Genomic DNA, 15,591 nt, shown 5'->3' on the forward strand with positions numbered 1-15,591 from the left:
ATTCTGACATTCTTCTTTTAGAAACAAAAACTGGACCAAAAACTTGAATTTCTGACCTGAAACCCTTTCCTAATCGTACTGCTAAGAATGGGCGATGATTAATACTTCACTTCAATCAACAATACGTGATTGACGTTTACCTTTTTAACCTCGGCTAGATTTTCGTCTAATCTTGGTCTGCATTTACGATTCTGGTGCCATTATTATGAAATACAAGCTAGTTTGTTACTAAATAAGCGAAAAGTTGGTAACTCTATCACACAAAACGTACGAAAACGCGATGTAACAACTTGAGTCTCACGCCGTGTAATCTGATCTGCGTGAAAATGGACAATTGTAGGGTGTCGTGACATATGACAATGAGTAACTGATCTGATACGACTGGGGCATTGTCAAATGTTTTGTACTTTCAGCACTTTCCCTTCATCATATTAACGTCCAATTTCATTATAAATCACACGTTTGTATCATAATAGACAGTACAGATAGCGGTGAAACTGAATGAAAATTCTCCAATATATCTCTCGATTCCCCCCTCCCATCCCCTTACCCACCGATCCACACCCCTCCATTGTTTATCAAAGAAGTCGCTTTACTTTAACTATTGTTATGATATATAGGCGGTATATGTGGTGTTTACGAGTCTGAGATACCCAGATACATATTGAATGATAAGTTAGAGTTCCCGGTGATACGTATTTCTACGTAGATGCTATCTACGCATGCCCACAGGTACGTGACTTCTACCTGATGTTTGGCGTCCACCGACGTAAAACGATATGTCTACAACGGTTTATTCATGAAATATTTACTCGTGCGTAAGTAAAAAACAACAACTCAGATCAAGATTTGAGGAGCCAATTTAAAAAAGTTTGCAGAGCCATAAAAATAAAAAAAGATATCAATATTAACTTGAAACGAGCAAGGAAATGAATATTTGAACTGTTGGTATAAAAATACTATGAGACAGCGGTTCGTTCCGCAAGAAGGTTAAGTCGATAAATGTAAAAAACATTTACAAAATCTTCCTTAATGTGATTGCTATCGAATCAAAAATCTAGATTCAGTTTGATAATAAAATTTTGTTTTTGTGAAGTAACCTACATTTTGTAATATCTGAATGGATTTGAAGTGTATGTCAGCATTTTTTAAGCATTTTCTTTAAAATATTGACAATGAACTGTTTTTGAAAACAAATGTGACGGTAATTAAGATATTAAGATACCGAATATAGAACAAATACCATTTTTTGAATTTGGTCATGGATGAGTACAATAAATACAAAGACAACTCACAATTCCGGTAACTAGGACATGGGCTTATCTGCGGTCATATAAACAATTTGATATAGTATTTATATTGTCTGAATTTTACTCCCACCATGTGAAACAATGAGTCTTTGTGCACTGGAGATAACTTCACTGACGTAATCCACGGACTGAAGAGGATATCAGAACTTCGAGCGTATAATTAAAAAACCGGACTGGAACTTAAACAAAACAAAACGAACTTCCGGAAAAGTGATAAAGATCAAGTCATTGAATGCATGATATCTGTATCAACGATTTCCTTTCAACTTTGCGTGAAGTTCATATCGTTAAAACATTAATCTGGTTAAGTGCTTATTGCCTTCCAGGTGCAAAACCACTATGCCATTTCCAATCTCAAAGGGTTACAAATTTGTTTAACAACCAACTTTTTGATTTCGTGAAATTTGAAACGACATGCGTAACAGTATTAGTGTTTTTATCTGTTTCTCTGGCCTCTGCTTGACGGAAGAAATCTTTTTAAAAATCTTATCAAGCTCTTTAAAGTATTGTGCGGTGAGATACTCGTCCCCAAAAGATCGGCAAGCTTATCGACGCACAAATACCTACATAAAATTACTTTTTGTGTTTGGAATTTTATGAAAATCTAATTAGTTGCTTTAATATGTTTTGTTGGAGTGACGCTGTGAAAAAGAATGAATTCACTCGAACCTTGTCGGACATAAAAGGATATTAAGCTAACAAGCCTTAATCACCGTAGGACGTGTTGAATGAAGTTCATTAGAAATTAGACACTTGTAAAAAACGTCTTTAACATTGTGAATGGTTTCGTTGAAAAGGGTTGACCCGCCACCCAGCGCGAATATTACCTTGTAATCAGCGGCATTCCGAGTGGATCAAATTACCTTCGGATTGTCTCTGTTTATTACCTTAATACTTCAGCTATTGTTTTCGTCGTCTTTTGTTCGATTGCTTTCATTTCAGCGTTTCAAAGTTTTGTTTGAGCGACAGCAGTCTCAAACATGGTTACTTCCCACCGTAAGCGTTAGTTTCTAATTATACTCCTATAAAGTTTAATATTACAACCACTTGGGATAACACCCCCCCCCCCCGCCCCTGAAAAATGAATCCGAAAGAGGATTTCTTACGGTTGATGATGCATTGAATCGATATATTTAAATATTGATTATATTTCGTATTTTTACAGATTATTGTTGGAAAATCAAATACACACGATAGAGAGGGGATCGTTCGAGGACCTTACCGAAATGGAGAGATTGTAAGTATAAAGGAAGTGCAGAAAGTCGTTTAGAGGTCAGCTGTTGTGTAAATAAAGGGCAGAGATTGCACTCTAGATTCAATCAAGTATGTTCGGGTTTTGTTGTGGTATTATTGCACCCGAATGTCATTGTTCTTTATATAGTACGCCCGCCTAACTCTACACATTAGGCCTACAACTAATTTATACTCCCGCCTAACTCTACACATTACAACTAATGTATACGCCCGTCTAACTCTACACATTACAAAACATCTCATTTATACGCCCTATAACACGGGCGATATGTTATCGTCACTAAAGCGTGATAGGGAAAAAATGTAATATGGGAATAATTGTGTCTGTTTCCAATGTTACCAATTTTTTTTAACTCCATACGTCCCTTCCTGTATATATTGACACGCATTGACTTATTTTGGAAAAAAACGCAGGTTCAATGTGTCATTTTTGGGGGTATCCAAATGTATACAGAATAACATTGTTGATAATGTAATAATCATCACAGACAGACAGACGTACAGCCCGAAATGAACGTCATCTGACAGTCTACATGACCCAAGTCACGCGTTAGTTCACGATATTCAGAGACACGATATATGTTATGCCTTATCCAAAACAGTAGCTCAATGATTGCTGAGCATTTGTCATAACAGTACTTTATCCGGCCTGTTTGTGATAAAAGATAACATCAAGATGTTGTAGCTATGAAACAGGCGGCAACATTTCAGTAGACTCCGCTCCTACCAAGTCGGTAAATAACCGCGTGACGCGGGATTGACGAAGGGTTATGACGTAATCACCCTTCAACTTGTCGACCCTATCGATAACCCAGATCTTGCTCAAATATAAATCACGTCCCTTAATAGGGGCTATTATCGGCCCCTATTGTAGTTACGACAAAACAGTTTGTACTCCATTATCACCAGCCGTGAGCGGTAATAAAATGCCGGTAATTGAATCGAACCCGTATCCGGTGCCATAGAGTCCAAAGATTGCTATGGTGTTTGCATAGGCGGAGACCAATATCTTCAATTGATTCTTTAACCTTTCTTGTTATGATGTTAAACACATTGCTTGTAAATGTCAACAGGTTAGGTAACTCTTTGTACATTGTAGTGGTAATGTGCCCGAGGTCGCTGGTTGCACGCCCTTGTCAACATATTTGTTAAGCCGGTTCATGTCTCGTCCTTTCGAAGCTGACCAGCTGGTACACATCTATCGGATGACCTTTCTGATGGTTAAGATAAGAATGTTACAACATCCTTAGGTCAACGGTTACAAATGCTGTTTGATAGCAAGTCTTAATCTGTCCTTATATTACAAAGAATTTTTAACATGAAGCAAAATCAACAGCTCTGGGGTGATCGTAATGTGTTTATATCGGTACACTAGGTAACCAGTGATTGTACCTGTTCCGTAACTTAGAATGTTTTGAATACACGTAACACACGTTCTGTTTAGAAATCATTGTTTAAGACGCGTTTGGTCTCCTTCAACTGACCCCCTTCTCTAAATGTTTATAGGTATACATTATCGAATGGTCGCTTTGTCTATCTCGGTAGTCAATTGCGCGGCAGTAAATCTTGACCACTCGCTGACCCCGGGGGTCAATCTTTCCTCTGTGATGACAGTTCGATTTCAATGATAATGATTTAGTATTGATACAAATCGCTGATCTGTGTGTAGATGGACAAGGTAGGCCTACAGCGTACTCAATCAGTTTCCACGGAAACCTCACAGGACTTTTTCCCAGACATTCGGACTCCGGAATAGCCACGGGGATTTATGTCTGAATTAGGAGCTTCAAAAATTACACAAAACACTTTATTCTATTCTACTTCAAGTCCCACAAAAAAGTATACATTATCTCAAAAAATAGTTCCTGTGTTCTCGCACAATGAACTCACCTCTTAGATGGACTACCAGTGATAAACTAATGTTAGTCCTACCTTGGTTTGGATTCCTTAGATAACGCTTCACCAACATTGCAAAATAAAACATATCAGTCACTTTTACCCATTATTAAATGAGGCTTTAATTATCCCGAAATAATTAATTTTTGGAATAACTTTTTTTTTTTTTTTTGGGGGGGGGGGGGGGGGGTGTTAGCGTAGATCCGCTTTCTAAATGAAATCGCTGACCGCGGGCGTGTGCCTGCGAACTATGGTCAAACATACGCACTAATGGTCAATTCTCGTTCTAACGTTTAGTATTTTATCAGAAACACGTCGTTGTTGACCGATGGTTGTCGAGCCAGACGTAGACTGGATACCCACTCACCCAGTTTCTTTGCTGTGACTGGCGATGTGTTGTGTAAACACACTGTTTTGACTTTTTTTACCCTGGTGAATGATTTAAAAAAGGAAACTGTAAAAAGCGCAACTGCCGATCCAATCAAAGTTTGAAACCCGTCTGTGCTAAATCAATCTTCTGATAAGCTTAGCGTGATAGGGAGGTTATTGACCGCTCGTGCTAGCTAACGGTTGACCAGTGGTGCCGACGATCTTAATCCTAACGCAGACTGACTTTTACCAGGTTGTATAAGCTAGGTATTGTATATTGGTCTAGTTGCATAAGCGATGTGCATTTCTTTTGCACAGCAATTTCGTCAAGTTGAATTTCTGTGATGAATGTCAAGGTGATGGCAACATATTTATTGTGTCATTAATGGCATTGTGGACAAATTTCGTTGACATTTGACCCTATTGGAAACGACCTCTAAATGTCATTCCCCAGTTTCAGACGGAAGGCAGCCAGGATGTGACATCCGACGATATCTGACGGATAGTTAGACACTTGGCCACCATTTTCTGGAGACTACTTCCTTTTTTGAACGATCTGTATATCATTCACCCATATCAGTTCTCACGCTTCTTTCAGTGGAATGTATATAATAAAAGTTAAAACTAAGATGACGCTGTCTGTCTTGTCGTTCAAGTGTACACCCGTTGACCCCCTCTCGAGAACCACGGCGAAAACACAACAGTTCAAGTATCGGGGAACTTAATTAAGTAGAATCGATTTGACGTTCTCGTAATATACTTAATTCATCGACAGACGACATCTAGCGGCGGTAAGATTAGATACGAGGAAACACGCGGGGACCGCGAAGACTCAGAACCACGTAGGCTTATTGTTGGACAGATAAGGCGGGAAAGTATTACCACGAATGTCTCAGTCGCTATCGCGTCGACGGCCGTCGATTTGCTGGTCCCGTTTAATGAGAAAAAAAAGACAGATCGGGAAATAGAAGACGAAACAATTTCACGAATAAAGGCGGGAAATCTATTAAACTGATTATCTCTGTATTAATCTGGCAACAGGTGTGTTATATAACGAGAACGATCAGGCGGAACTGTTATATAGCTGGATAGCTATTCCCGTTATCTTGAACGATCCTGTGGCGAAAACGCTTTTTACCCATTTGATCGTGATATCAATGAATTACCTGGGTACCATTTAAACCGGAAACAGTTTAAATGACTGACCATGGGATCTTGAATATCCCATAATACTTTTCATGACGACAAAAGGGGTATTGGATCCGACTGACGGACGGAAACACATTCTAGATAATGAAGCATTGAGTCTTATATTGCAGATCGGACTTGTGATATACATCGTTTTTGAAGTCGGAGAGGACCAGAATGTAAATCTAATTTAAGGAAAGAATAAAAAAGCAATTGTCTTAGAAAACAAACCAATCCCACAAATGTTTTTTTTATATATCTATATCAAGAAGTAAATAATTTATTTAAATCATTAAAATTACAGATAATTATGTTGGCTGCATTTCTTGAACCATGCTTTTGCTCAAGTGAAAATCCGGATAAATATATACGGCGATTGGTTTCAGTAACTCGATTAGAATAGGCTAACCCGGAAGTAACCTATTGCGGGAAAATCTGATCAAGAACAAACGTTGCTGGTCTCGGTAGTATGGTTTGAAAGTGGATTCAGTGTTGACAATGATTAATATTGATACCTTAGTGTTCAGTTTTATCACCACCAGCAGGTTTTGTCGCGTCTGGTAGCAACAATCAATATCAAACGTCGTCCGCTCCGGTCAAGCCACACCAGGGGCTTGTATAGACTTACATGATAAAATAAGCTAGAAATACCTGTGGTCCGGCAGAAGGTCTTGAGGGAAACCTCAGCTAGTCCAAAATAACTGACCTACCCCTTTATTTTATTTAACTATTTATGTTTTACATTTTTAAAAGGAGATAATTAATAATTTCGGAAGAAACTTCAGTGTAGTGATGGGTGCAGGATCGACTGCGGCTAATTACTTCATAGGTTGGATTGCAAGTGTTTGTTACAAATGTCTGAAATACAGTATACTGATATGGGTCAGCACACATAAACATACACGTTTATGTGTGCTGTGATCCATATCAGTATAGCATAATAATTGTGTGTATGTCAGACATTTGTAACAAACACCTGTGGTTGGATAACATAATTAGACTGAAAGTCTGTGATCAAATGGGACTTAGTCGTCAGACTTAACTTATATAATTAAATTGATGATCAGATGTATTGCTTATTTCAGCAGAGCATTTAATAGCAATTAAAAATGGTAATTCTGAACATGCAGCCAATATTTTCAAGCACATTTGATACAATTTGTGTTGCTACGGTAGAGGTTGAATTACAATGGTAGTGTATAATTGTTTTTCAGGAGATTGGACAGAAACCGACTAGTAGCTATTCCAGGACACCTGTTCAGTACAATGCCCAACCTGCAGAGATTGTGAGTACTCAACATTCATACAATATAAACTTATGTTTTCCTGGTGTAGACTTGTATTTCCAATTCAAAAACTATTGAAGTCGGGGGAAAAGTTGGAATTTCTTTCAGCTTTAAAAAAAAAAAAATCAATGTTGACATTCTATTTGGCTTACAATGTGCATACCACACAATAAATTTTGGTAAGTGTTTGCCAAAAATATGCACATTTTACAGCTGTTTTAACTGCTGAAGAAAAAGGCTTTGGTAACACAGTAACACATAGCCTTGTTGCAGGCCTCTGCATGTCTATCACCACTGTTAGAGTGAGAAATAGGGTCAGGAATAACCTGTGTAGGTTTCATTCACCTTCTGATTCCATACCCTATCAATTACTAAATATATACAGGTGTTAGCTCAAGTGTTACATTCACAACGCTATCAACTCCTAATGAATGTTTTCATTCATTAATTTAAATATTTATATACTGCACGTTCCCATTCACCTAGTGTGCTGTGATAAGTACTGTAGTATAGATATAGAATATTGGCAGGCCTAAACTGTGATAAGTCCACGTTTCTATAGCCTCATATCTACAAGGTTTTGTACTGCTTGTAGCCAATACATAAACATATGACTTTGGCGACTATTTCGTACCTAATCGCTGCCATACTGGGTTTCCTGTAATTCTGACAAGTATGAGCTAAATGTATACATCTGTGAAAATCGTCGTAATGAAGTAGGGACGGGATGTTGGCGTATGACACCTAAATACTATAGTCATGTTTACCAGTTTTTCTTTCTTACCCTAATTAAATAAGGGCCTCTACGTTTTTTTCGTTGAGTAGAATTTCAGTCGTGACAGGAAAATCTTAAATCTGTCTGAAGATCCAAGTATGAATCGTCACATACTCCGCAGCACTAATAATTAACCCTTTCACCACTGTAGACCATAATGGACTCATCCAGATCAGTGTATGGTAGGGTCTACTAAAGTTACCTAGGGGTGAAAGGATTTTTATTAATAAAACTATGTCTTCATATTTGTAAGGAGGATTATTCTTTGATCATAAAGTGGAAATATGTCTTCAATTTTTTTTCCACAAATAAGGAATTTAAATTTGACTGATGTTTCCATATGTACATAGATCACATTATAAATACATTTAATTTGTACTGGTACAGGTAATCGTATGTTTTGGTAACATTCCATCTAAATCTCCATTGTCATGAAAATTTGTCATCTTATTTAAAATGTACCCAGAAAGTCAAACACTATAATATTTAATCTACATGACACAGGTTGATCGGAATGGACTTCACTGGAGGGGAGTGCCATTGTCTTCTTTTCAAATATTTGTCAGCTTGAAAGATAGAAATACTATTCATAATGTATTTATTTTTTTATGTTTTAATATTCACAATCAAAATATTTCATAAATTGTTAAAAAATTATAATAATTTAATTAAATATTGTCATTTTTTTTTCTGTAGTCAGTTTAAAAATGTAAATCTGAGATGAAAAATTTAGTTGAATGATAAAACTAACTAGTCGGTGAAGATTGGCGACCAGGTGTCCAGATCTGTTTTCAATATTCCCGACTGACATGAATTGGTTCTCCGTAAGCTTGTGTACCAAATCCTACATTTGTGATTGAAGTCATGCCTTTTTTGTGTTATCAATGCGAGAGCCCTTTTTAACGTAGCGAGCAAACCCGTAAAAGAGTAATTTGAAAATCGTATAGGACCGATTGTTGTGTATATCTCCACAAAAGAGGAGGAAATCTCACCACATATCATTTGTAACCGACGGCACGATTTGAATACTGTACAAGTCACAATTTCCTGGCCGTTGAATTGGTGGTCGTGTTTTATGGCCGTGATGGGTTGATTTGCAATAAGAAACCGTTACAATGCACGAAAGAGATATCAAATATAAAATAAAAAAAAGTTTCAGGTGTCAATCAATTATAAACCTGATTGAGCATTTGACCCAGCTATTTAGTGGTGACAACTTCAGTCACGATCCTGCAACACTTATTGTTACTGTATCGTTTAAAAGTTAAGTGATATGATAAATCCAATTTAACTCATTCACCACTGAAGACACATTTGAACTCTTCCAATTCAAGTGTTGGAATAGTTCTTTATGAAATTTCAGGGGTGAATGCATTATTTGATGAAGCTCAGTGAGAACTGCAGAGACACATTTTTTCTCAATTTGAAATGAGTCTTGTTATTTAAAAAACATCTTATACATGTATATAATCTTGGAAAAAATATCTTATTATCATATTTTTTTTATTAGAGCTGTATTTTACTCACTGTAGTTTGGTTCTATTTATAGAATATTCTTCCATGTGCGCTAATCAAATTACTTCTTTCTTACGAAATTGTGTAAGATTACAAAATAAAATTGATAAAATGGTTTATATTTCTTGGGAACATTCTATAATGTAATCTGTTTTGGAAGTTAGTTTCCACACAAACATCAAACTTCAGATATAAAACAATAATGAATTCCATGTGAGTGTAGGCAAAACTGATGTAACAGATCAGGAAACAGGGCCACAAATTCAGGCCAAAAAAATAAAAAAAATGTTTCTTCTTTTTGCTCTCAGAAAAATAGCTAAGGAAGGTAGACATTTAGCAAATTATGTGTACAGATCATATGTAGACAAAGTTTCAAACCTTAACTCATTTACCCCTAAAGACACATTTGAATTATTCCAATTCAAAGGTTGGAATAGTTCATTATGATATTTCAGTGGTGAATGAGTTAACACTGTTTGTTTAAAGGTAGTGGGAAAAAAAGGAAAATTAGAGTTGATAAGGAACTGAAAACACATATTTTTTTTTTGACCTAATATCTTCATCAGCATGAAATCCTTTTTTGTTTTGCGGTGTAAAGTGGTGGAACTGTAATACAATATAGGTTTGTATTACCGAGTGCCATCGCTAAGGACCTTTGAAGTGAGCTGAGATGCTGATTGCTAAGGGGCTTGTTTGAATACTCAGTATTATCCTTTTCCCGACTTGACTTCTTATGCAACTGTATGCCAGATAAAGGGTATATATAATACAATATCAACTCGAGATCTGCAGTCAAGCTGACAGTAAAGCATGGTTAGCTTTACCATATAAAAATTAAAATCTTACAGATAAATTAACTTACAATTAAGTGACTGTGTAACAGAGGTCAGGATTTGTTACGATCGTCGATAGGGATGATTGAAGCTGTTGATGCAGCATCAGTCAAACTTACGACCAGTTACGACTAAACTCAGATGTCGGTTTTTCAACCTGACACATTCCAAGTTAACTAATCACAGAGGAAGCTGAAGTATTGGAATCAACTCGTAAAAAAACAAGAGTTTTTCATGATCAGATTGTGGGCTCCTAGCTGATTCAGAGAATGCATTTCCTATCGCATCTAAATGTTCAGAAATACATTTAATTGACAAAAGAACTACTGGAGTTTTATGTACATGCGCTCAAGCAATCAAGTAATTGAAAATAAATTTGGTATGAAATTTCGGAAAAATCTATATTTTGCCAGTTTTTTACTATCTGAAATCTTATTACTAGCTACATAAAGCAATTTAACAGTTTTTATGTATTTAGGAAAATTTACGAAAATATAACAATTTGGTTGGAAACGAGAATGAAGTAGATGACAAATCAGATTTAACTCATTCACCCCTGAAATTTCATAATGAACTATTCCATCCTTTGAATTGGAAGAGTTTAAATGACATGTCTTCAGGAGTGAATGAGTTAAATGAAGACTGATAAAATGTAATTGTTTGTGGAGCCCTTATTAAGTACCTTCTCTGATAAACCTATGGTAGCCTGTGGGATTCCCTGGCCTGTATATATCTGTACTTTCTTTAAAACATGTTATTTGGGGTCCGTTGATCTGTAAGTTGTAAATGTGTAAAGAATTTGTGAAATTATTATGATCACATAGCAAACCAAACATAAATAGACAAAATTTGGACGTAAAACTAAAAAATATCTAATCAAAAGATGACAAGATCCTACGGTAAAGTGGAATATTATGTTCGCTTACTGACGTATATCTTAATCCGGTATATCAATGGAAGTTAGTCAGAACACTCAAATGGGGATGTCAGCTGACAGGATATTACGCAAATAGATTTATTAAAGGCCTAAACATTCAGTGTTTATTGATTAGTTTACGATTTACATTGAAATATTGATGTCTTCATTCTTAGCCAATACGTTTATGAGAAATTTAAAAATAACTTTTCATTTTAACCTTGAGCGACATAGTCGGCATTCTTGTTTGTTCCTCCAATCGGTTAAAATGTTTCTTTTATTACAAAAAATATAAAAATGGGCTTGTGATACATTGCTATTGGCAGACGGAATGTTTCAACAAGTTTGTGACTTAATGAGCAATATATTTCTTGTAGTTTCTAAAGGATAGTTATTAGATTCCTACAGTTTAGTGTTACAGGTTAACTCATTCACCCCTGAAATTTCATAATGAACTATTCCAATCTTTGAATTGGAAGAGTTCAAATGTGTCTTCAGGGGTGAACGAGTTGAGGCCAATTGTAAGAAAATGTGTGTTTGCTTAAACTGGACAGAGGATTTTAAGTTTGGGTAGGTAGGTAGTTATACTGAGATTCTAATCAATTAAGCAGATGATTGAAAAAAAATACAGAATTAAAATTTCAAAAGATTATTTCTAATAATGTTTTTTAGGTCTATTGACAAATGTTATGACAAACAATCTATTATTTTATATTAGACCTAATACCGGTATATACTGTTACAAAATACACAATATGATGTCGTAATTCTGGCATAGTTGAAATAACACTACTGACAAGGTGTGTGATATATGAACTAATACCTAAGAGAAGACACCACAAGCCGATCCTCTCATAGATCCGACGGTGAAATAATAACACCTTTTGATTCAAGTCAAAGGCCTAACCCACTTCAAAGGGAGTTGAGTGATGATTTATGAAATTAATTCGGATGATTCATTATTAATCAAGCCCAATTCACGGCAGAGAGCGATGAATGTATCCCGTGTTTTACTGCGATTGTACGTATATTGACATAATATTTCCGATCCTTACGGACGTGATCGACTACTCATCAGTGGCAATTCATGTAAATTTTCAAACCTCCCTGGAGTTACAACCACATCAGCGATAATTAAAACCTGCTGCCTCGGAACGCGGTAACTATTGTATGTAAACGACGAAGCCTGGTAGTGACAGCAGCTTGTGTGTTTTGGCAGGTGTGCTCAATAACGCAATTAACTGAATATTTACTATTGCTAATTAATATTAATTTATTTCTGTATCAGATACCTTCCTAAAGTGCATCCTGCACAACCTACCTGTTATAGGTATAGCCCCTAAAATTATCTTTAGACTCTCTTTGCAGCTTTGTCCCTAAAAAAGTGCATCCTAAACAACCTACCTGTTAAGTTTTAGCCCCTACAATTCGCTTGAAGACTCCTTACCTACCTTGCAGCTTTGTCCCTAAACCCTAATTGCGACTTCCATAGTCTTTCAAGCCTGTCATTGCTGTCTTGAATCAGACTTCTAACCTCGAAGGGATTGCAGGACATTGATAGAGTCCTATACTCAGCTTGACATTTGTGCTTGCTGGATTTACTTCATTCACCCCTGAACACTCATTTGAACTCCTCCAATTCATAGGTTGGATTAGTTCATTATGAAATTTCAGGGGTGAAGAAGTTAATTAAACATTGCTGATGGTATGCAACAGAGTGCTGTTCAAAAAAATTCCCACGATGCATGATAGGGCATCTTGGAGATAACTTTGAGCTAAATGGCATGTTTCTTTTTGGGATTTCCGTCAAGCTAGGCACCGCTAGTTAGCCCTGTATGTCAGAAATTTATTTTTTTGCCCCCGCCATACAATATGGGCTGGTTGGAATAGGTATAATCTTAGCCCCTAACTGCTTAAGTATGGAGACTCCAAGCCTTTTAAGTAGGGAGACTCCAAGCCTTTTAAGTAGGGAGACTCCAAGCCTTTCGGAGCTGATTCTTGGCCCAAGTGTAGGCCTATAGCCCCTAAAACACATTAAACAGTGCTTAAGTTCTAGCTAGCTCAATGCATTCTTTACTTAAAGCAAGAGTGCCAGTCAATAAAGACATGCTTGACCTTGCTAAAGTCCTGGCTAGCTTAGTGTGTCCTTTACTTAAAGCAAGAGGGCAAGTCACTAAACACATGCCTGACCTTGTCAAAATCCTAGCTACCTATAGCTAGAAGCCTAGTCCCTATAAGTGCTTGCTGGATCTAGCTTAGCTCCTTACCCACAATTTCTTTATAGAACTGCAAGCTAGATTCTTCTCCTTCAGTTATGGGGGAGTTCTAATTAATCTTCTCCCAATTGTTCCTTATCACATCAGGGTGGTTGTGGACGAGATATCGTGTTGTTATGGCAGAAATTATGATGTTGGGGGCCATTGTATGGTGTTTGAGGAGATTAAAATTGTAATAAACCTGGCCCTATTGAGTATAGTGTCCGATAGGCCACAGGAAATCGCCAGCTGGACAGACTTACAGAACCTCGTTAGGACAGGTGAAAACGGCTTTAATCTACCTGTGTGCTATCATATATCTCTGTACTTCCGATTATTGATCACAGGGAAGTTTCCCCTTTCAAATTCAATCTTGTTCAACAAATTGTTTTTGAGTTCCGCAGAACCCAGGATTTTTCTGCGTTATTGAAAAGTCATTAGGTGATATTACTGTAAGACCTTATCCTTTCAGAGATCTGGGTAGGTTTCACCCTCCCTATTACAACACAGATCCCTATGTAAGCGGAATGTACACTCTTGCTCTTCTTGTAAAAACATTAAATGCTCAGCTCTTCTAACAGGAAGCTCCCCTTATCAAAAACCTCATGTTCATAATAGAAAAGGCTAACCTTATCTTTAAATTAGGTTTTTCGTCTTGTACTAAATATTTGAAATTGAATTTTAGGAATCTGGGTAAAGTCTTTATTACAAATATGTGTGCCGCGTTAAGCCACCTCCAAGGACACCTATATAGGTTGCGACATTTGCACTCGTACTGGCTATGAATTTAGTCGTAGGAATGTTTGAAATATAATAATTGTATTGCAATAATGATTCATCTTTTTACATGTATTTATAAGTTTTTTTCTGCAAAAAAATCAGTTTATGAAAGGAATCATTTATTGATGAATTGATCCAAATGATTTTGATAAAACTGTAGCTGATATTTTGATAGACCATTTCGCTTTGACAGGGAGATCGCAACATTGGCTGGCAAGTTTCAAAGTCATGCAATGTCATCAAAATATATTCAACGTCAGTTTCATATTCTGAATTCTGTCTTGTTGACGTTCATTTCGAGGTTTGGCAACAAATGTTTGGTGTTGACAGTAAAATGTTTTTTTCTGTATGATTTTAAATATATCAAGTGAATTTAAGTGACAGTAACCAGAATTTCCTTCTCTTCCATGACTAATCATTAAATAGTCTTTTCCTTGTAAGGTTTATTATATGTAGGAAATTAACAAGTATGATTTACCAAAAATTCCACTTCCTTGTGGGGAGAATAAATAATCTAGAACACAAGATTCTTCATGAATACATCATAATATTTAATTCGGTTCAAATAATATATTTGTACGGCCTTACCTAATTTCTAAGTTTTTATGCTGTGTTTATGGAGTAAAAACAAAATTTTCTGTTTTTGTCTAAAATTTGGCATGAAATCAGCTGTTAGGTCCGCCTGGAAGTTCAAATTAGAATATGTAGGAAAAAACCCCGAACAGACATATCAAATTTCTTGGGCCTAATAGTCTTGTTTTCATGACTTTTCAATGAAAATGTATTGAAAGTGTATGTGAACAGAATTAATATTCTATATCTGAGATAAATTTCATCTTCAAAAAATACGTGTTGTATGAATTCACTGGACAAAATCTGGGGGAAAACAAAGGTGTAAAGAAATTCATCTGTTAATATATGTATGTGTTTACCTGTATACAGGTATGAAGTACAGAATCTACCAAGACTGTACACACAGTATGAAGTAGTTAGTGTGAGATGTATATTTCATTGTGAAACATACATCATCTCTTTACTCCCTTGGTGGTTGACCCAGCAGTCTGACCTCATACCTGGTGATAGCTATACATAAATTAACACCTTCACACCTGTGGCTGGCCTGTTGGTCTGACTAGGACCATAAATAACTCTGGTAGGGCTCTCTGGCCCTCTCCCCAAAATGGTCAGGTTTCATTGACTCATTGCCAGGGACA

At 36.4% G+C, this 15,591-nt stretch overlaps 1 protein-coding gene across 2 annotated transcripts in view; it reads left to right on the top strand.

Annotated features, from left to right (window-relative positions):
- The window catches only part of LOC110464107 (protein slit-like), a 123,544-nt gene that overhangs the window by 8,731 nt on the left and 99,222 nt on the right, over window positions 1-15,591 (top strand). For both annotated transcript variants that reach the window (XM_021519161.1, XM_021519162.1), the window contains exons 3-4: window positions 2,476-2,547; window positions 7,232-7,303. In XM_021519161.1, coding sequence (XP_021374836.1) covers window positions 2,476-2,547; window positions 7,232-7,303 — 144 coding nt within the window. The remainder of the gene's footprint in view (window positions 1-2,475; window positions 2,548-7,231; window positions 7,304-15,591) is intronic.

The sequence above is a fragment of the Mizuhopecten yessoensis genome, unplaced genomic scaffold (assembly GCF_002113885.1).
Source record: "Mizuhopecten yessoensis strain PY_sf001 unplaced genomic scaffold, ASM211388v2 scaffold10961, whole genome shotgun sequence".
NCBI lineage: Eukaryota > Metazoa > Mollusca > Bivalvia > Pectinida > Pectinidae > Mizuhopecten > Mizuhopecten yessoensis.